General features: G+C 44.1%; 1 protein-coding gene across 1 annotated transcript in view; it reads right to left on the bottom strand.

Annotated features, from left to right (window-relative positions):
* Positions 1-20,962, bottom strand: part of LOC144593406 (CUB and sushi domain-containing protein 1-like) — a 1,892,487-nt gene that overhangs the window by 443,806 nt on the left and 1,427,719 nt on the right. The window contains exons 18-23 of the mRNA XM_078398909.1: positions 19,414-19,602; positions 17,737-17,853; positions 15,685-15,900; positions 12,389-12,577; positions 5,229-5,398; positions 451-607 (exon numbers count right to left, since the gene is read on the bottom strand). Of these exons, the coding sequence (XP_078255035.1) occupies positions 451-607; positions 5,229-5,398; positions 12,389-12,577; positions 15,685-15,900; positions 17,737-17,853; positions 19,414-19,602 (1,038 nt within the window). The remainder of the gene's footprint in view (positions 1-450; positions 608-5,228; positions 5,399-12,388; positions 12,578-15,684; positions 15,901-17,736; positions 17,854-19,413; positions 19,603-20,962) is intronic.

Raw genomic sequence — 20,962 nt, 5'->3', positions numbered from 1 at the left:
AACCCGGGTCTCTAGTACTGTAAGGCATCAACTCCACTGTTGCATCCCTGTGTCGCCCTGTTACTCTAGCACTTTGGTTTTCTTTAATGCAAGATTCCAGCATCTGCATTTCGATGTGTCTTCATTACACAAATATATGTTTCAGCAGTTGTAAATATACCTAATGTAATTATCTCCAATCTATATATACTTTCCTAGTCAAAGCAGCACTGTCTTTAATACTCAACATGTGCAGGGAGCCATTAAATAGAAATTTTGTCCTTGCATTAGCTGCAAAAAAACAGTTACTTTCATATTTTTGCTACTTCCAGACAACAGAGTATATCATTCCCTGATGATATATAATGCCACAGCCTCAGAACCATATTGTGTCATAAACACTCAACTCCACTGAACCATCTAAGAGGCCAACAGCATGCATATCTTTTTGCAAAAGATTTATTCTCTTACTGGTATAGGTGAAATCGAATCCCTGGTCAGTCTCTGTTCCATTGGTGTTAAATTCTAAGCACATAAGGTTCGAAGTGCTGTTTAAGATAACGCCCAACAATTCAGATCTGGTAAAAACTCCCAGGCGCCGAAAGGAGCTATCTTGACCATCGTACACCTAAAAGGTAGAAGGCACAGATGTTTAGTGAGTACTGAAGTAACCGCACAATGTCTTCATGCACATCATGGTGTAGATTCACTGTCGTCCTGTTGAGTTTCACTGTCTGTATAACTCGCTATCACCTACCCCACAGTCAACAATGGATGAACCTTTCCTTGATCATCGTTGCTTTCTGCATTTCTTTCATTGATTTGTTCTATGTGCCGTCTACATTTCTCGTTTCCCTCTCCCCTGACTCTCAATTTGAAGAAGGGTCTCGATCCAAAATATCATCTGTTCCTTTTCTCCAGAGATGCTGCCTGACCTGCTGAATTACTCCAGCTTTTTGGGTGAAGAATGACGAAAAACAGAAATAATTGGGGGTCATTTTGATTGACCACAGCTTAAAAGAGCCAATCTAAAGTTAGCTGCTTGCTATATATCTTTACCCATCACCTTTGCCATGAAACACCACTGTTAAGAGTCATGTGAAAATCCTTTCAGTATAAAGGCAATCTGGTTGAATGTTGATGCATTGAATGCATAGGTATTGGTGAAACTCAATTCACCCTAGGTAATTTAGTTCTTGGTTACCCTTGGATCACTTTTACTTTCGACTGACTGGCAGTTTACAAGATTGCAACAGAACAACTCGGCTCTAGAAAAAGTGATTCCTCAGAGATTTCAGTCTAGGACCAACCCCAAGTATCTAAATTCTTGCCTGGATCGGGCACGGCTCATTAGACTTAGAGCGCAGACTGGACTTTGAAAATGGCGCCAAAACCTGGCGCCTCTTACATGCAGCGTCAGTGGACTACTTCTGTACACTTTGCTAATCGGTGATGTGCTAAGGTGTGGCAATACTTTACTGGACTGCAAGTAAAAGAAAAATTTCCCTGTGCATTTGCTCGTGAGCCATTAAAAGTACCTATGAACCTTTGGAAATTTGCTATATTTCCTCTCCTTTCAAGAAATAAACCTACTATTCCATGAGGGAGGAATAAAACAAACTGCTCTTGATTGTTCAGGTGAAGGTAAGGCTAAATTGTGTTGGTCTACCTGAAGTCAGGTGTAATGATCCTTGCCCCACCAGAAAACATTGGTGCAGAAGCTATTTTGTTTTCTTTCGTGCAAGACATTGGCTAATCTTCGCAATTTCACAGTGATATAATTGAATAAGAGGCATGAAAAGTGCATTTTTCCCATCTTTCAAACTTACAATTCAAGTGAATATATGAATAGACTAAAATCTATTCAATTGAAATAACTGATTTTATCTATCTTCAAATTTTACTTGGTGTCAACAGAAGCTGTGCATTTACAGAATAGTTTGCACTAAAACAGGGAGACTTATCTGCTTAAATCATGGATAGCTGGCCTTGAGAATTTAGTGCACAGTTATTACAGTACATAATAAATTTGTCCAATGTTCCTTCACAATGCAATCTTGGCAAATAGAACACATTGGTCTGTTTGTAAAAGAATTTCACTGTGCGTTTGACATATGTGACAATAAGAGCACCGTTGAACATTGGCTTCACATCCTCATTCCTTTCCCCCTCCACCACCCATCCGCCTGTTACCTACTGATCTGTACTCAGTAGGTGATCATGATTTAAATGTTAGACTTTCGAGATGCAGCATGGAAGCAGGCTCTGGGCCCACAGTGTCCGGGCCGAACAGCACTCACCCCTACTCTGGCGCATTCACCCACAAACCAGTACGACTTTGGAGTGTGGGAGGAAACCGTAGCACCCGGAGAAAACCCATGCGGTCACAGAGAGAACGTACAAACTCTGTATAGACAACACCCGTCGTCAGGATCGAACCTGTGTCTCTGGTGCTGTAAGGCAGCAACTCTACCGCTGTGCCACTGTCCCACCCCAAATTGGCTTCAGGTTAATCAGTTTCTGTAAAAATTGTAAAATGTTCCTCGTGTGTGTGGTTGGTCCAAAGTGCCTGTTCTTGTGCTGTACTGTTCAATGTTCTATTACATGCACCATTCATGCAGCAAATGAATTCTGAGGAAACCCTTTGAGAGGATTAATCGACCGCCAATTCTCACTCTGCATGTCCACAATCATGTAATACACAGGCTCATGTGATAAAAGGACGTACCTTTTGAAAGAAGATGAGGAATTTCTTTAGTCATGAATCTGTGGAATTCATTGCCACAGACAGCTGTGGAGGCCAAGTTAAGGGATATTTTTAAGGCGGAGATTGATAGGTTCCTGATTAGTGCGGGTGTCTATGGCAGAAGGCAGGAGAATGGGGTTGAGAGGAAAAGATAGATCAGTCATGATTGAATGGCGCCTTGATGGGCCGAATGGCCTAATTCTGCGCCTAGAAATAACTTATGAAGTATTTAGCTTACTGACTTTGACTCAGGAGGATCTATTGAATTGCAAATGTTTGTTCGAAGCATCTATGCTACTTATGACTCGTGGTTACTTGCAAAGGAAAGATAAATTAAAATATGATGCTAAACACCCATCTTAACTGGTGGACACAGCTACACATGTCTGTTTAGTTTCTGTTCTAGAAATACAGCGTGGAAACAGGCCCTCCGACCCACCACCGACCAGTGATCCCCCTACACCAAAAGGGGACGTCCAATGAAATCTGGGTGTCCTAGTGCATCAGTCACTGAAAGGAAGCATGCAGGTACAGCAGGCAGTGAAGAGGAATGTTGGCCTTCATAACAAGTGGTGTTGTGTATAGGAGCAAAGAGGTCCTTTTGCAGTTGTACAGGGCCCTAGTGAGACCGCACCTGGAGTACTGTGTGCAGTTTTGGTCTCCAAATTTGAGGAAGGATATTCTTGCTATTGAGGGCATGCTGCGTAGGTTTACTAGGTTAATTCCCTGAATGGCGGGACTGTCATATGTTGAAAGAATGGAGCGACTAGGCTTGTATACACTGGAATTTAGGATGAGAGGGGATCTTATCGAAACGTATAAGATTATTAAGGGGTTGGACACGTTAGAGGCAGGAAACATGTTCCCAATGTTGGGGGAGTCCAGAACAAGGGGCCACAGTTTAAGAATAAGGGGTAGGCCATTTAGAACTGAGATAAGGAAAAACATTTTCAGTCAGAGAGTTGTGAATCTGTGGTATTCTCTGCCTCAGAAGGCAGTGGAGGCCAATTCTCTGAATGCATTCAAGAGAGAGCTAGATAGAGCTCTTAAGGATAGCGGAGTCAGGGGGTATGGGGAGAAGGCAGGAACGGGGTACTGATTGAGAATGATCAGCCATGATCACATTGAATGGCGGTGCTGGCTCGAAGGGCCGAATGGCCTCCTCCTGCACCTATTGTCTATTGTCTAGTTCTATGTCCTACACACTAGGGAAAATTTACAAAAGTCAATTAACCTGCGTGTCATTTGGAGTGTGGGAGGAAACTGGGGCACCCAGAGAAAAACCCACACGGTCATGGAGAGAACGTACAAACTCCATACAGACAGCACCCGCAGTCAGGATCGAACCTGGGTCTCTGGCGCTGTGAGGCAGCAATTCTATCGCTGCGCCACAGTATAAAGCCCAGAGTACCCTGAGGGTGGAACAAATGCCAGAGAAAAGCAAGGGCTTTGTTTTTCTTATCATTGCGGCATGTGAGCAAGGATCTGACCAAGGCAGTGTGTGGTGGAGGAGCACACAACACAAAGCAAATAACAAACTTCTGGAGGAACTCAGCTGGTCAAGCAGCAGTATTGGGAGACTTCAACAGACGAGTTCCTCCAGCAGTTTGTTTTTTTGTTCAGGATTGCACACGAACTGTACCTTTTGTCTCCTTACACGATACCCAGACTTGTGATTTTTATGGCCAAATTTAGGGCTCCAGCTCCCAGAATCAGCGCAGAGGTAGAGTTGCTGCCAAACAGCACCAGAGATCCGGGTTCGATCCTGACCTCTGGTGCTGTCTGCACAGTTTGCATGTTGGCCCCGTGACCGCATGGGTTTTCCCAGGGTGCTCCGGTTTCCTCCCGCACACCAAAAACATGCAGGTTTGTAGCTTAATTGACTTCAGTAAAATTGTAAATTTTCTCGTGTGTAGTATAGTGCTCGTGTAGTGGGTGATCGCTGGTCGGCATGAACTCAATTGGCCGAAGGGCCTATTTCCACACTGTATCTCGAAAGTCTAAAGTCTACTGGGTGCTCTGGTTTCCACACGAATTCCAAAGACGTGCAGGTTTGTAGGTTAATTGGCTTCCGTAAATTGTCCCAAGTGTGCAGGATAGAACTAGGGTATGGGGTGATCACTGTTGCCGTGGACTCGTTGGGCCGAAGGGCCTGTTTCCACGCTGTATCTCCAAACCAAACTAAACTCACTCGTGAATAACCAGAATGTTAGCTTGAGAGTTTCAATGCCACGATTACTCTGCCCATTTTTTTTGGCAGGACTTTGACAGATTTCATCTTAAAATCGATTTAAGACTCTTATAATTCAATTGTTTAAAATTTGAAGACCCGTTAAACATTCATAAAAACAAAAACAATTGATATTTCGCTCAAATTAAAGCACATTTAATATTCTACCATCAGAATTCCAATGGTGTGGTGTGAGTGAAACCATTGATTGGAATTTATTTTGAGAAAAAAAGAAAGATAGGGAAAGGCTGAATATATTGATGTCACAGTTACCTTGACAACATCACCCTCTCGAAGCTTAAACGTCCTAGCATGCAGGCTGATTCCTTTCCCTGGTTGTGTCTCAATTCTGTAGATGCATTCATGATTGTTCTCGTAGTTGGCTGGGTAATTTGGTGACAGCAACGTGCCTTCCGTTGCAGCCACAGAGGCTCCACATTCAGCTAAGCCACAAATAGAAAGTGCAAGCAATTAAAACATCTTTTAGAATGTGTGCAAGGAAACAAAAATAAAGTCATGGCACAAATAACAACTCAATTATAGAATACGTCCTGGTGTAAGTAAATATAGCCTATATACTTCTTGCAGGATTCTACGCTTCAGGTATCAATTATGTAATTGATGTAAACCTCAACAAGAACCTAAGGCTTCGATTGAAAATAACAAATTGTTTGCCAACCATAAGCACCATTAACAAAAGGATTTGAGATCTCTAGGTTGAGTGATTAATGCAGCTTGTGGAAACAAGGAAATGCTGATGCTGGTTTACATAAAAGGACACAAAGTCCTGGAGTAATGCAGCATCTCTTTTGAATATGGATAGGTGACATTTTGGGTCAGGACCCTTCTCTTCTTCAGAGAAGGGGCTCGACCTGAAGCATCACCTATTCCTGGACTTTATCTTGCACTAAACATTATTCCCTTTATCCTGTAGCTGTACACAGTGGATGGCTTGCTTGTAATCATGAAAAGTCTTTCAACTGACTGGATAGCACGCAACCAGAAAGTTGTTCACTGTACCTCAGCAAACATGACGATAATAAACTAAACTAAACTAATATTTAGTACATGTAACAATAATAAACTAAACAAAACTAAACAATTCCAATGTCACACCATGATTTCCATCAGAAGTTCTACTGCGGCACAATGGTGTAGCAGCAGAGTTGCTGCCTTACAGCGCCAGTAACCCTGGTTCGATCCTGACTACAGGTGTTCTCTGTGCGGAGGTTGTACGTTCTCCCTGTGACCGCATGGGTTTTCTCCGGGTGCTCAGGTTTGCTCCCACACTCCAAAGACGTTCAGGTTTGTAGGTTAATTGGCTTTGCTAAAATCTGACTGTGTGTAGGATAGAACTAGTGTACGGGGTGATCGCTGGTCGGCACGGACTGGGTGGGCCAACAGGCCTGTTTCCGCGCTGTATCTCCAAACTAAACCAAACTAATACCAAATCTCCATACGAGTCCTACTATTTTTCAGTTTTTCTCTTTCAGTGTAAATTATAGAGAAAAATCATGCACCTTCTCTGAGCGCTGGTAAACAGATAAAGCAGCAATCAAGGATATGAATGTACAGCCAACACCTTGGCCTTTCAGTATTCTGATTTAAATCAGCTTACAGATACAGTGTGAATAGAATTGCAACAGATTTCCTTTCCAGCTATCCTTTCCTATTTTCTTTCCCTCTCTATAAATCAAAAATGTTTAATCTGGAAGAAGGAACTGCAGATGCTGGTTTACACCGAAGACAGACACAAAATGGTGGAGTAATTCAGCGCCTCAGGCAGCATCTCTGGAGAAAAGGAAGAGGTGACTTTTTGGGTCAAGACCCAGACCCAGTCTGATAAAGGGTTTTGACTCAAAATGTCACCTATTTGTTTTCTCCAGAGATGCTGCCTGAGCCCTGAGTTCCTCTAGCATTTTGTGGCTAATGAATAATGCCTGATGGATACGCACAGCAGTACCGGACAATATTAGCCACCACACTGTGGCAGTAGCAGGCTACACCACTTCAGCTTTAGTTCACAGCCTGTGTTGACGAAATGCTGAAGGCTCAGTCAGAGAACCAGAACTCAAACCTCAGTCTCATCTATCAAACTTAATTTTACCACAGCGGGTTTCCCACTCACTCTTCAATGAGCAGCAGGGGAAAGAGGAGTAAAATCTGGGGGGAAAGAGGAGTAAAATCTGGGGGGAAAGCACGTTTTGTCAGCACTGGTGAACTACTGATGGGGACTGATTTTGCAGCTGATGTCTGCACCAATTATATTTAATTGCTAATGCAGCAGAAACAGTACATAGTCTAACAGTGGGAGATAACAGTGTATGACAGGAAGAGAAGTTGAGCTATATATATTAAAGTCTGCCCACCAGTGTTATAGCTATGACCGGAATTGTGCATGAGTCTGAAGCATTGGTTGTGGCAATGATATTTAGCTCATCCTAATGACCACCCATTCTACATTTACGGAAGACCACTATCAAGAAACAAAAACACCAAACACACAGTAGAATATAGGTATGATTGGGCAAAAAAATACTTTGATTCACTAGGGGCATACTGCTTGTGTATAGGTCCAACAAAATAAATTTATATTAAGCTGAAATGTCAAAGAGTTGCTATGTAACTGTGTGACACAAATATTCGTGGGGTTTTGTTTGGTTTAGTTTAGCTTACCTTAGCATACGTTAACTTAGCTGAGTTCAGTTTAGTTTAATTTAGTTTAGTTTTCATTCGTTAAGTTTAGTTTTGTGATACAGCATGAAACAACCCCCTGAGAATACCAGGAGTCCACACTGACCAACAATCACGCCATACACTAGTTCTATCCCACACACTAGGGGCAATTTACAGCAGCCAATTTACCCACAAACCTGCATGTCTTTCGAGTGTGGGAGGAAACTGGAGAAACCCACGAGGAGAAGGTGCAAACTCCGTACTGACAGCACCCATAGTCAGGATCGAACCCAGGTCTCCGACGCTGTAAGGCAGCAACTCTACCACTGTGCCACTGTGCCACCAGAACGTGCCATTGTGAACATGAGGAAGTTTGCGAAAAGACACAGCAGGATATAATCAATTGGAAACTTGAGTGGAGAAATGACAGATGAGAGTTAGCAAGAACAGAAGAGTCAGGACTTTTGGACTTTAGTTAAGCTGCATTTGGCGTATTCTGTGCAGTACTGTTCACCCCATTACAGGAAGGATGTGGAAGCTTTGGAAAAGGTGCGGAGGTTTGCCAAAATGATATCTGGATTAGAGGATATTAGCTACAGCGAGAAGGTGGATAGTGGCGTGCAGCGTAGGTTCACTAGGTTAATTCCCGGAATGGCGGGACTGTCATATGTTGAAAGACTGGAGCGACTAGGCTTGTATACACTGGAATTTAGAAGGATGAGAGGGGATCTTATCGGAACGTGTAAGATTATTAAGGGGTTGGACACGCTAGAGGCAGGAAACATGTTCCCAATGTTGGGGGAGTCCAGAACCAGGGGCCACAGTTTAAGAATAAGGGGTAGGCCATTTAGAACGGAGATGAGGAAAAACATTTTCAGTCAGAGTTGTGAATCTGTGAAATTCTCTGCCTCAGAAGGCAGTGGAGGCCAATTCTCTGAATGCATTCAAGAGAGAGCTAGATAGAGCTCTTAAGGATAGCGGAGTCAGGGGGTATGGGGAGAAGGCAGGAACGGGGTACTGATTGAGAATGATCAGCCATGATCACATTTAATGGCGGTGCTGGCTCGAAGGTCCAAATGGCCTCCTCCTGCACCTATTGTCTATTGTCTATTGTCATGGATTATTTTCTCTGGAACGGTGGAGGTTGCGGAAACACAAGACAGAGGTATACTGTATAAAATTATAAGAGGTATAGATAGGGTAGAGAGTCAGGATCTTTTTCACAGGCTTGAAATATCAAATACTAGAGTGCATAGCTTTAAGGTGAGAGGGGCAAAGTTTAAAGGAGATGTGCGGGGCGATTATTTTTACAGAGAGCGGTAAGTGCCTGGAACGCACTGCCGGGAGTGGTGGTTGCAGCAAATACATTAGTAGAATTTGCAATACTTTTGGATAGGCACATAGATATACAGGGAATGGAGGGATACGGGATATGTGCAGGTAGATGGGTGATGGTCTTGCATCATGTTCATCACAGACATTGTGGGCCGAAGGGCCTGTTGTTGTGCTGTACTGGTTGATCTATGTTCTGTGCTCTAGATGGTGTTCAATCCGGACAAGTGTGAGATGATGCATTTTAGAAGGCCAAATGCATGAAAAAAGTATTTAGTAAAGGTCAGGAGGGATGTACAGAGGGATCGTTAGGGGCAAGTCATGTAGCTCCCTGAAAGTGGCAACACAGGTGGATCGAGCAGTAAAGAAGCCACACAGCGTACTTGCCTTCATTCAGTTGGGGAATTGAGTATAAAAGTTGGCAAGCTCATGCTGCAGTTGTAAAAAAGACATTAGTTAGGCCACATTTGGAGAACAGTGTGCAGGGGTGGTCAACCAAACTATAGGAAGGATGTGAAGGCTTTGGAGAGGATGCAGAAAGGTTCACCAGAACGTTGTCTGAATTGGAGAGTATTAGTTAAAAGGAGACGTCGGACAAACCTGGATAGTTTTCTCTGGAATACCAGAGGTTGAGGAATGACCTGATGGTTTGGTTTGGTTTTGTTTTGAGATACAAACGTGGAAACAGGCCCTTCGGCCCAACTGAGTTCGCGTCGACCAGTGATCACCTGTACACTAGTTCTATCCTACAAATGAGGGACATTTTTATTGAAGCTAATCAACCAACTCACCTATACATGCTCTATACATACTCCCCCTTGGCCAAATCATTCAAAGGCACGGCATTTCTTTCCACTGCTATGCCGATGACACTCAGCTTTACCTCCCCCTGAAACCCAACAACCAGTCAAATTTAAACAGCCTCTTACACTGCCTTGAGGACATAAAATGTTGGATGGCACACAACTTCCTCCAATTAAATGAGAGCAAGTCTGAGATCATCCTATTCGGCCCCCCCGACTCCATCAAATTGATAACAGGCAGTCTTGGAAGTCTATCCAGCCTAGTCAAACCGCATGTCAAAAACCTCGGCATGATATTTGACTCTGCATTAAAATTTGATAAGCAAGTCAACGCTGTGGTAAAAGCCAGCTTCTTCCAACTTCGAACCATAGCTAAAATCAAACCTTTCCTCCAATTCGACGACACAGAAAAAATCATTCACGCTTTCATTTCCTCCCGCCTAGACTACTGCAACTCCCTATACACTGGGATCAGCCAATCTTCCCTGTCCCGCCTGCAACTGGTCCAAAACGCCGCAGCGAGACTCCTGACGGGTACCCGTAAAAGGGACCACATCACCCCGATTCTGGCCTCTCTCCACTGGCTCCCTGTACGGTACAGAATCAACTTCAAGCTCCTCCTATTCACGTATAAAGCCCTAAATGGACACTCCCCCCCCTACATCAAAAATCTTCTAACCCCCCTCTCTAACTCCAGGTCCCTCAGGTCGGCCGACTTGGGGCTACTCACTATCCCGCGGTCTAGGCTTAAGCTCAGGGGTGACCGCGCTCAGGGGTGACAAGCGAACACCCAGTACACTAGCACTATTCCACACACTCGGGACAATTAACAATTTTACCAAAGCCAATTAACCGACAAAGCTGAATAAACACAAAATGCTGGAGTAATTCAACAGGGCAGGCAGCATCTCTGGAGAAAAAGAAGAGGTGATGTTTCGGGTCGGAACCCTTCCACAGATGACAAACCTTTATGTCTTTGGAGTGTGGGAGGAAACCAGAATACTCGGAAAAAACACACAGGATGAACGTGCAAACTACGTACAGACAGGATCGAACCGGGGTCTCTGGCGCTGTAAAGCAGCAACTCTACCGCTGCGCCATTGGACTGCCACTCAAACCTTTATAAGCCTTTTATGTTTTAGGTTTCTCCTTGATCTGATTCAGCAAGGTCATTCCACGGCAATGTTAAGCCTTCCTCAATTTTTCCACAAGTTTCTCAAGTCTTTATAGACAACATCTATCACCCTGCATTCATCAATCTCCTTTGTTAACTCCTCAAAAATTAATGTTTTTTTCTCCTTTCTCACGTATTCTCTTATATCCCCATATAAACCTCAAATGACCCATTTGATAATAATTTCCAAAACCCGGCACATACTTCCTTCCTAATCAATATCCTCCATTAATCAGGGTACTCTAAACTTACCAACTTTGCCTCTAACATTTACATGGACACGGTGACTGAACTCTTACTATCTTATCTTTAAATGCCACCCGCTGATCAGATGTTGTTCCCACCCCTCCAACCTGCTCCCAATTTGCCTGTTCCAAGACCTGTGCCTCACTATTAAAATCTGCCCTCCCTCAGTTTAAGGTCCAAACTTGAGAACCTATTGTATCTTTTTCCATGACTCCGTCATCTAAACCATCCTTGACATGTGTCCGTTCATGGAGAAAATGTATTTTGCTGTATTCTTCATTTTTGACTCGATCTGGCTGAAATACTCATGGAAAAAATAGATAGAGTGATAACACTTGTGAAGGAAGAAACTGTTGATGCTGGTTTACACCGAAGATAGACACATTATGCTGGAATAACACAGCAGGACAGGCAGCATCTCTGGAGAGAAGGAATTGGTGACGTTTCAGGTTAAGACTCTTCTCAACCCGAAACATCACCCATTCCTTCTCTCCAGAGATGCTGCCTGTCCCTTTGAGTTACTCCAGCATTTGGTGTTTAACTTGAGTGGTAACACATAACAGGTAGTAAATATTTCTGAGAATCCATTAACAAATCCATGGAGTTGTTCTGTTGGTGATTGATACTGTGAAACCTGTATGTTATTGTAGATCTATACCCCAGTAATGGAGTCATAGAGTCATACAGTGTGGAAACAGACCCTTCGGGCCAAATTGTCCCACCTGACTGCTTTTGGCACACATCTCGCTAAACCTACTCTATCCACGTACCTATCAAATGTTTCTTAAACATCGCGATAGTCCCTGCCTCAACTACCTCCTCCGGCAGCTCGTTCCATTCACACACCATCCTTTGTGTAAAAAATGTTACCTCTTAGGTTCCAATTAATTTTTTTCCCCTCACCGTATACATATTTCCTCTGGGTCTTAATTCCCCAACTCTGGGAAAAACCTATGCTCTCTATGTACCTGTCTAAAAGTTACTTAAATGTTGCAATAGTACTGCCTCCAATAACTCCTCCGGCAGCTTGTTCCATACACCAATCACCCTTTTTGTAAAGGTTCCCATTAAATCTTTGCCCCCTCACCTTAAACTTATGTCCCCTGGTTCTCGATGACCCGAGTCAGACAGTAACTTTGCCAGTAATAAATACAGTACTCTCAAAGTTAGGATGCATGAAATGAAAGCATGTGACCACCTACCCACACACCTTGGAAGAGGTGCACTCCACACACGCCTTCCTCCTCCGTAACAGGTGATCTGAGAAGCACCTTCCAGCCTGTACCCCTGGAAACAGGAGAACATCAACGAGTCTCCAACTTCAAACTGAAACCCAACTCTCCGACTGAAAGCGGGAACTCCGGGATCATCGCAAGGCTCCAGCTCATACTCTGCAAAACAAACGTTCAAAGCATCCAGGTAAAACACAAAGTGACAACATCCTGTAACGTATTGGGTGGATGGTTGTGGATAAATGGAACAAATATGGCTGAGAAGATGAAAGGTGGGAAATCTCTGGAATTCTATTGGGCACAGAGTCATGGAGACATGCAGTGTGGAAACTGTACCTTCGACCCAACTTGCCCACACCAACCAACATGTCCCATCTACAAGAGTCCCACCTGCCTGTGTTTGGCCCATATCTTTCTAAGTCTATCCAATCCATGTACCTGCCCATTTCTATGTGTCGACCTTCCATTTTTAAAAAAAATGTTGTGATAGTATCTCTCTCAACTACCTCCTCTGGCAGCTCATTCCATACACCCACCACCCTCACTTGCCCCTCAGGTTCCTATTAAATCTTTTCCCTCTCACCTTAAACCTATGTCCTCTGGTTTTTGAATCCCCTACTCTGGGTGAAAGACTCTGTACATTTGAATCCTAATGTACCTAATGAATCCTCTCACAATCTTATAGAGGTGTATCAATATTATCGAGATCCACTCCAAGGAATAAAGTCCTAGCCTGCTCAACCCCTCCTTTAGCTCAGCCACTGGCAATATCCTCGTAAATCTTCTCTGCAGAGAATTGTGGAAGCGAGCTCAATATGTCAAGAGTGTTTTATTGTCGTATGTCCCAGATAGAACAATGAAATTCTTACCAACAGCAGCACAACAGAATATGTAAACATAGTACTCCGTAAACAATATAATAAATGAGAAAAAATGTTCAGTGTGTATATATATACACAGTCACATCTACACATATATACAGATCATATATGTATATAAATATGTACACACACATGTACACATAAAAAACAATAATAGTACAATAATAACAATAGTCTGTAGTTCAGAGCTTATTTGAGGGTTGCAGTGTTTAATAGCCTAATGTCCACAGGGAAGAAGCTGTTCATGAACCTGAGCCTTATAGTTTTCAAGCTCCTGTACCTTCTTCTAACAGGGGTGAAATGAGTGTGTGGCCAGGGTGGTGTGGGTCTCTGATGATGCTGGCTGCCTTTTTGAGGCAGCGACTCGGGTAAATCCCTTTGATGGTGGGGAGGTCAGTACTCATGATGGACTGGGCAGTGTTCACAACTTTTTGCAGTCTTCTTCGCTCCTGGGCATTCAAGTTGCCGAACCAGGCCGTGATGCAACCAGTCAATATGCTCTCTACTGTACACCTGTAGAAGTTCAAGAGAAGCGTCTTTGACATACCGAAACTCAGTAATCTTCACAGGAAGTAGAGGCGTTGATGTGCTTTCTTTATAAGTGCATCAGTGTGCTCAGTCCAGGAAATAATCTTCTGAAATATGCACGCCCAGGAATTTGAAGCTTTTGACTCTCTCCACGATCTTCCCGTTGATATAAACAGATTTGTGGGTCCTCATCCTTCCTCTTCCAAAGTCCACAATCAGTTTATTGGTCTTACTGACCTTGAGGGCCAGGTTGTTAGGCTGGCACCATTTGGTCAATTGATTGATCTCACTTCTATACTCTGACTCATCACCATCTGTAATTCGTCCAACAACGGTGGTGTCATCGGCGAACTTGAAGATAGAGATGCAGATTTAAAATGTCCACTCTGGACATAATTGCCTTGTTGCATTGGAAACCTTTATTTGGTTCATGATAAACTACATAAAAATTGTCATTTTGTGCTGCAACGATTCCCCATTCTCTCAGTTTTTAAATTGGTCATCTTGCAAGTTATTACTCTGGCATTCTCCCATCTAACAAACGCCTCCCCCCGCCCCCACCCCAACTTTGTGTCTTATGTGGTATGCCACCTGACATTCTCAGTAAATCCATCAATTTAAAGTTATTCAATTTTATTCAACAATTGTAGGCATGTTGCGAATAAAAGTATGCAGCACTCTCAGTATTAGCATTCTCAGTCAATACAATACTCAGTCTGCACTCGAAAATGTCCAGCCAAATTCAGCTCTATCTCCGCTTATAGGTTTGCAGATGACACCATTGTTTCACCACAGCCGGTCAGAGAGGATAGGGAACCTACCGCGCCCTCATGGGGCTGCGGGAGGAGCCTCTTGGGAATTAGAAATGGACAGGTGAGGAGAGGAAGTCCTTTTGCTGCACAATCTACACGTTCAAGGAAGGCCGCGGCTGGAGGCCCTGCAAACCTGCACGTCTTTGGAGTGTGAGAGGAAACCAGAGAAATCCCATGCGGTCACAGGGAGAATGTACAAGCTCCGTACAGACAACACACAAGGACAGGATCAATCCCGGGTGTCTGGTGCTGCAAGGCAGCAACTCTACCGCTGCGCCACCGTGCCACCCGTTGATCAGAGTATATGTTGCCTCCCTATCTCTGCTGTATCTCGCATGTTTTAGCCCTACAAGAAGCAAGGGCCCCGCGGTGGGGGTCCCTCTACGCAGGGATTCTGCCCCTCTCCATCGGGGACCTGGGGTGGAAAGTGTTGCACCGAGGAGTCCCCTGCAACCTGTTCCTCGCGCGGTTCACAGACTCGCCAGCCGCCTGCCACTTTTGCGGGTTGGAAGAGTCTGTGTACCACGTGTACATGCAGTGTGTGAGGTTGCAGCCCCTGTTCCAATATCTAAAGGGGCTGCTCCTTGCTTTTTGGCTGCACTTTTCACCCACCATCCTCATCTTTGGACACCCTGTGCGTAGGGGAGAGGGTAGGGCCGAAGATGTCCTTGTTGGGTTGCTCCTGGGCCTGGCCAAACTGGCCATCCGCGACTCACGGTGCCAGGCGGAAGAGGGCTCTGCCCAAGCCAGCTGCCTACCCCTTTTCCGGGGTTACATCCGCGCCCGGGCGGTGTTGGAGAGGTACTACGCGCTGTCCACGGGCACCCTGGGTGCTTTCCGGGACCGCTGGGGACCGCGGGGGATTGGATGTCTCCTGGATAGGGATTGTAATATAATTGTATAATAGTTTCAATTGGTATATTTGTTTGTATAGTATTCTGGTGGCGGGTTCTGTTTTGGTTTTATTGTATTGTAAATATTATTTTAATATTTGAATAAATATTTTTGATTTATATATATTAAAAAAAGAAGCAAGGAATCCTACCTGAGAACGTGATGTTGAACCCTTCATAGGAGACTGAGAAATCAGAGATGAAGCGGAGCTGTGCGGTGTAATTTCCAAAGAGACCCGCGTTGATTGTCGATGGCAAAGCTGAACCTGTCAACCTCGTTACCGGCTCCGTGAAACTCCCGTCTTCCGTAATAATTAGATAGTCATGAGAGCTCTCAAGGTGAAACGTGTGAAATGCCAGCTGCACACCTAAATATAACCAAAAAAGAATGCTCCCAATTACTGCCTGGAAAAGCCCAATGCAAATTTGCGGAGACAGCTGAAATGATCCCCCGTTTCCCAGTCAGTTTTAATTTTAGAGATACAACTTGGAAACAGGCCTTTCGGCCCACCGAGTCCGTGCCAACCAATGATCACCCCATACAGTACGACTATCCTACACTTCAGGGCCAACTACAGAAGCCAATTATCTGACAAACCTGCATGTCTTTGGGATGTGGGAGGAAACCAGAGCACCCGGAGAAAACCCATGCGGTCACAGGGAGAACGTACAATCGTTACACAGACAACACCCGTGGTCAGGATTGAACCCGGGTCTCTGACGCCGTAAGGCAGCAGCTCTACTGCTGCGCCACCGTGCCGCCGTTTTAATTCCATCCTTATTAAAAGCTTTGCTAACTCAATCATACATTCATATTAAAAAATAAAGAATTAAAAAAATCAACTTCAGGATATAGATCAGATTTCAGGGCAATCAATAAAGCACAACCCCAGTCAGAGGTATTGAGAGAGTAAGAGGTGCTGGTGTACTCTCTTAGTCAACTGCCAGGTGATAGGTTTGTACAACTAGGTCATTGTATGGTTCGCAAGTTCACAATAGGCCAACGCAAGTCTGAGTGCAATGCTCCAACAGATGAATAGACGATAGACAATAGACAATAGGTGCAGGAGTAGGCCATTCAGCCCTTCGAGCCAGCACCGCCATTCAATGCGATCATGGCTGATCACTCTCAATCAGTACCCCGTTCCTGCCTTCTCCCCATACCCCCTCACTCCGCTATCCTTAAGAGCTCTATCCAGCTCTCTCTTGAAAGCATCCAACGAACTGGCCTCCACTGCCTTCTGAGGCAGAGAATTCCACACCTTCACCACTCTCTGACTGAAAAAGTTCTTCCGCATCTCCTAAATGGACTACCCCTTATTCTTAAACTGTGGCCCCTTGTTCTGGACTCCCCCAACATTGGGAACATGTTTCCTGCCTCTAATGTGTCCAATCCCCTAATTATCTTATATGTTTCAATAAGATCCCCCCTCATCCTTCTAAATTCCAGTGTATACAAGCCCAATCGCTCCAGCCTTTCAACATACGACAGTCCCGCCATTCCGGGAATTAACCAAGTGAACCTACGCTGCACGCCCTCCATAGCAAGAATATCCTTCCTCAAATTTGGAGACCAAAACTGCACACAGTACTCCAGGTGCGGTCTCACCAGGGCCCGGTACAACTGTAGAAGGACCTCTTTGCTCCTATACTCAACTCCTCTTGTTATGAAGGCCAACATTCCATTGGCTTTCTTCACTGCCTGCTGTACCTGCATGCTTCCTTTCATTGACTGATGCACTAGGACACCCAGATCTCGTTGAACTCCCCCTCCTCCTAACTTGACACCATTCAGATAATAATCTGCCTTTCTATTCTTACTTCCAAAGTGAATAACCTCACACTTATGTACATTAAACTGCATCTGCCATGTATCCGCCCACTCACACAACCTGTCCAGGTCACCCTGCAGCCTTATTGCATCTTCCTCACAATTCACACCACCCCCCAGCTTAGTATCATCTGCAAATTTGCTAATGGTACTTTTAATCCCTTCGTCTAAGTCATTAATGTATATCGTAAATAGCTGGGGTCCCAGCACCGAACCTTGCGGTACCCCACTGGTCACTGCCTGCCATTCCGAAAGGGACCCATTTATCCGCACTCTTTGCTTTCTGTAGTATTTGAAACAGTCAACAATCCTGGGAATAACCCTCTTGGAGATAAGTGCAAGAACAGCAGTCGAGGAAAGTAATCAGATCTACCTTTTCCATGTGACACTTCGATTATCCAGGTGCAATTTAAGGAGTTTGGATAAAAGTCAGGAAATCCGGGCGAGAGAATGGTTCCACTTGTACCATGGATGTAGCCACCGCAAAAAGCTGAAACAAAAGAGAAGCCATCAGTTGCCTCTTAACGTCAGTGGTAGAGGACGCGATAAGTGCCAAATGGCTGATGGGAAATAAGTGATGATTTGTGTGCTTCAATTGGTAAAATACGGCTGATTTGTGACATTGTATATCAAGAAATAGCTGAGTGCATCCCAATACATCATTGAGAAGGTACGCCAACCATAATTTTAAAAATGCTCCAAGTTAATTGAAATCTGATACCACAACTCAATTACTCGTACTTTGTGTCTTGAGTTTAGTTTAGAGATACAGCGTGGAAACAGGCTCTTCGGCACACAGAGTCCACGCCGACCAGCGATCCCCACACACTAACACTATTCTACACACGAGGAACAATTTACAATTTTACTGAAACCCATTAACCTTCAAAACCTGCACGTCTTTGGAATGTGATAGGAAACTGGAGTACTTGGAGAAAACCCATTCAGGTCGCAGGGAGAACGTACAAACTCCGTATCGACAGCTCCCGTAGTCTGGATCGAACCTGGTTCCCTGGTGCTGTAAAGCAGAACCTCTACCGCCCACTATCATTGGTTTAAGCCAGCATCTGCAGTTCTTTGATTCTACTACAAAATGTCCCTTTTATATAACGATGGTGATTGGTACAGCACATGTTGGAGACACTTCAATTAAAAAATCTGTAAATTTATCTCAGATAGAACAGCTCACCTTGGTAGCAATTGGTCATAAAATAATTGAAGGGATGACTCCTAAATTAACTGATTTGCGTTAACCTGGCTCAGAATTTTCTTTTATTTTATTTTAAAAAACAAAACTGAGTCATTTCCGTCGATCTGAAGGAGATTGGATCCTTTGAGAAGCTTGGTTCCAAGGACGCGTTTAATATGTAAGAGTGGCTTAAACGTTTTCATCTGGGGGAAATTGTTTTTTTCTGGCTTGTTAAGAAACATTCATCCAATTATTACAAACGGACAGAGAATACTGTTGAGATTTTCAGCATAAGTCGTCAGACTACTGAAATAATTGTATTCAGTTCACTTACAGTTTCCTGTGCTGCTGGCAAATTTTCGCAAGCGAGTTTCAATGCATCACTTTGTTTAATGTTTTGATGTGAAAGGATTGGATTGTTGAGCATCTATGTGATTTTATACAGATTCAGAGTCTGCCACTAATTTGGGGGTTAAAATTTCTGCTTATTGAGAAGGTTTAGTTTTTAGTTTTAGTTTTAGAGACACAGCGTGGAAAACAGGCCCTTCGGCCCACCGACCACGCCAACCAGCGATCACCCCTTATACTAGCACTAAGGACAATTTACAATTTTATTGAAGCCATTTAATCTACAAACTTATATGTCTTTGAAGTGTGGCTTTGCGTAAGATCGAATTAGATGCACAGAGTAAATTCAGTTGGTCTGTAATCCCACCAGACAGCCTTAACAGTAGGAGTTTAGTTTGATCAGAGGCCCCGAGGTTTCACGGTGGAATAATTTCTCTTAGGTTGCCATCTATCCTCATGGCGTAGGTGGGTGGACTTGATAATACAGAGACATGCATGAGAGCAGGTGCCTACCTTCACAACTTGGCAAAGCATGGTTCCACTGACGATTATCCTCGCAAATTAGGGGCTCATCGTCACTTAAAGTGTAACCGGGGCAACAGCTGAAAGCCACCGTCGATCCAATTGAGAAGTTGTTACCATGCCGACGCCCGTTTACGGGAATCCCTGGGTCCAGGCAGGAATCGAATTTCAAAGTGACGCCTATACAACAGAAAATTGGAAAAATGGAAAGGTAATTTAAGAAATCAAAACATTTCGTTTTGCCATTAGTTACATCACGTGTCACTTTACAATTAGCTCTGAAATAATACCTAAGAGGAAAAAAAGAATTGAATGATTTAAACTTGAGGTAAATGTCATTTACTTATTTAAATGCACTAATTTTGGTCTTAATGCAAATCGATGAAACAATCAAAATCTTACTTTGGCAATGGTGTGACTTCATCAGAGAGTGCAGTTCACACTCCATCAGTACAAGTTGTGGTGACATACAAGTACAGAAGTCAGTAAGCTCTCTTAAATCATACAAACTATTATGCTCACCAACACTCCAGAGATGCCGCCTGACCCCGTTGAGTTAGTTTTTCACTTTCTTTTTTTGAAAACCAGAATCTCCTGGTTTTTACCAAAGGCAGACACAAAGTGCTGGAGTAACCCAGCGGGTCAGGGAGCACCTCTGGAGAAAATGGATAGGTGACGTTTTGGGTCAAGACCCTTCTTCGGACCTGACCCGAAACGTCACCTTTTTTTTCCCTCCAGAGATGCTGCCTGACCTGCTGAGTTACGTCAGCATTTTGTATCTATTTTTGGTGTAAACCAGCACCTGCAACTCCTTTTTATGAAATTACTAGTGCAGCGTGGACCCGTTAGGTCCAAACCTCTCCTGCGGGCTCGGCGACCCTCCGCCAACTGGCGACCCATGGACCCGTTGGGTGCCGGCCGGGGAATCTCCCCCGGGGCCGGGGGCGGGCGAGGGGGGAGAGGAAAGGGGAGAGGGAGCCACTCATCCCGGCCCTGGTCTGCCATTGCAGTGCACCACGGGAGGAAGGTCAGGTGTGGGCCACACCGGGACGGGCGCCGGTCCTCCCGGCGGGGGTGGGGGGAGAGCGCATTTATTAAAGTTTATTAAGTTAATTGCTTTTAAAATGTAAGAAAACTTGATCACTCGAGACCACAGGCGAATGGTGAGTAGGATAGGCCTAAAATTGTTGCGCCATCGTGTTCCGTTTTGGCTGTATTTCGGGTACAAACAATCAAACATACAAATATACAAGATGAGAGTTTTAGTAATAGATAGATTTTTAATATTCAGATGGCTGTGTTGCAACTTCCAGCAGAAGGGCTTGTTCCCATGCTGTATCTCTAATCTAAACTAAACTAATCCCTCACTCTCATCAATTTAGACTTTAGTGATACAGTGTAGAAACAGCCCTTCAGCTCACCGAGTCCATGCCAACCGGCTATCCCCGTACACTAAAACTATCCTACACACTCGGGACAATTTACAATTTTTACCAAAGCCAATTAACCTACAAACCAGCACGACTTCAACATATGGGAG

The sequence above is a fragment of the Rhinoraja longicauda genome, chromosome 5 (genome assembly GCF_053455715.1).
Source record: "Rhinoraja longicauda isolate Sanriku21f chromosome 5, sRhiLon1.1, whole genome shotgun sequence".
Classification (NCBI taxonomy): Eukaryota; Metazoa; Chordata; class Chondrichthyes; order Rajiformes; family Arhynchobatidae; genus Rhinoraja; species Rhinoraja longicauda.
This window is presented reverse-complemented; position numbering and strand designations above follow the sequence as displayed.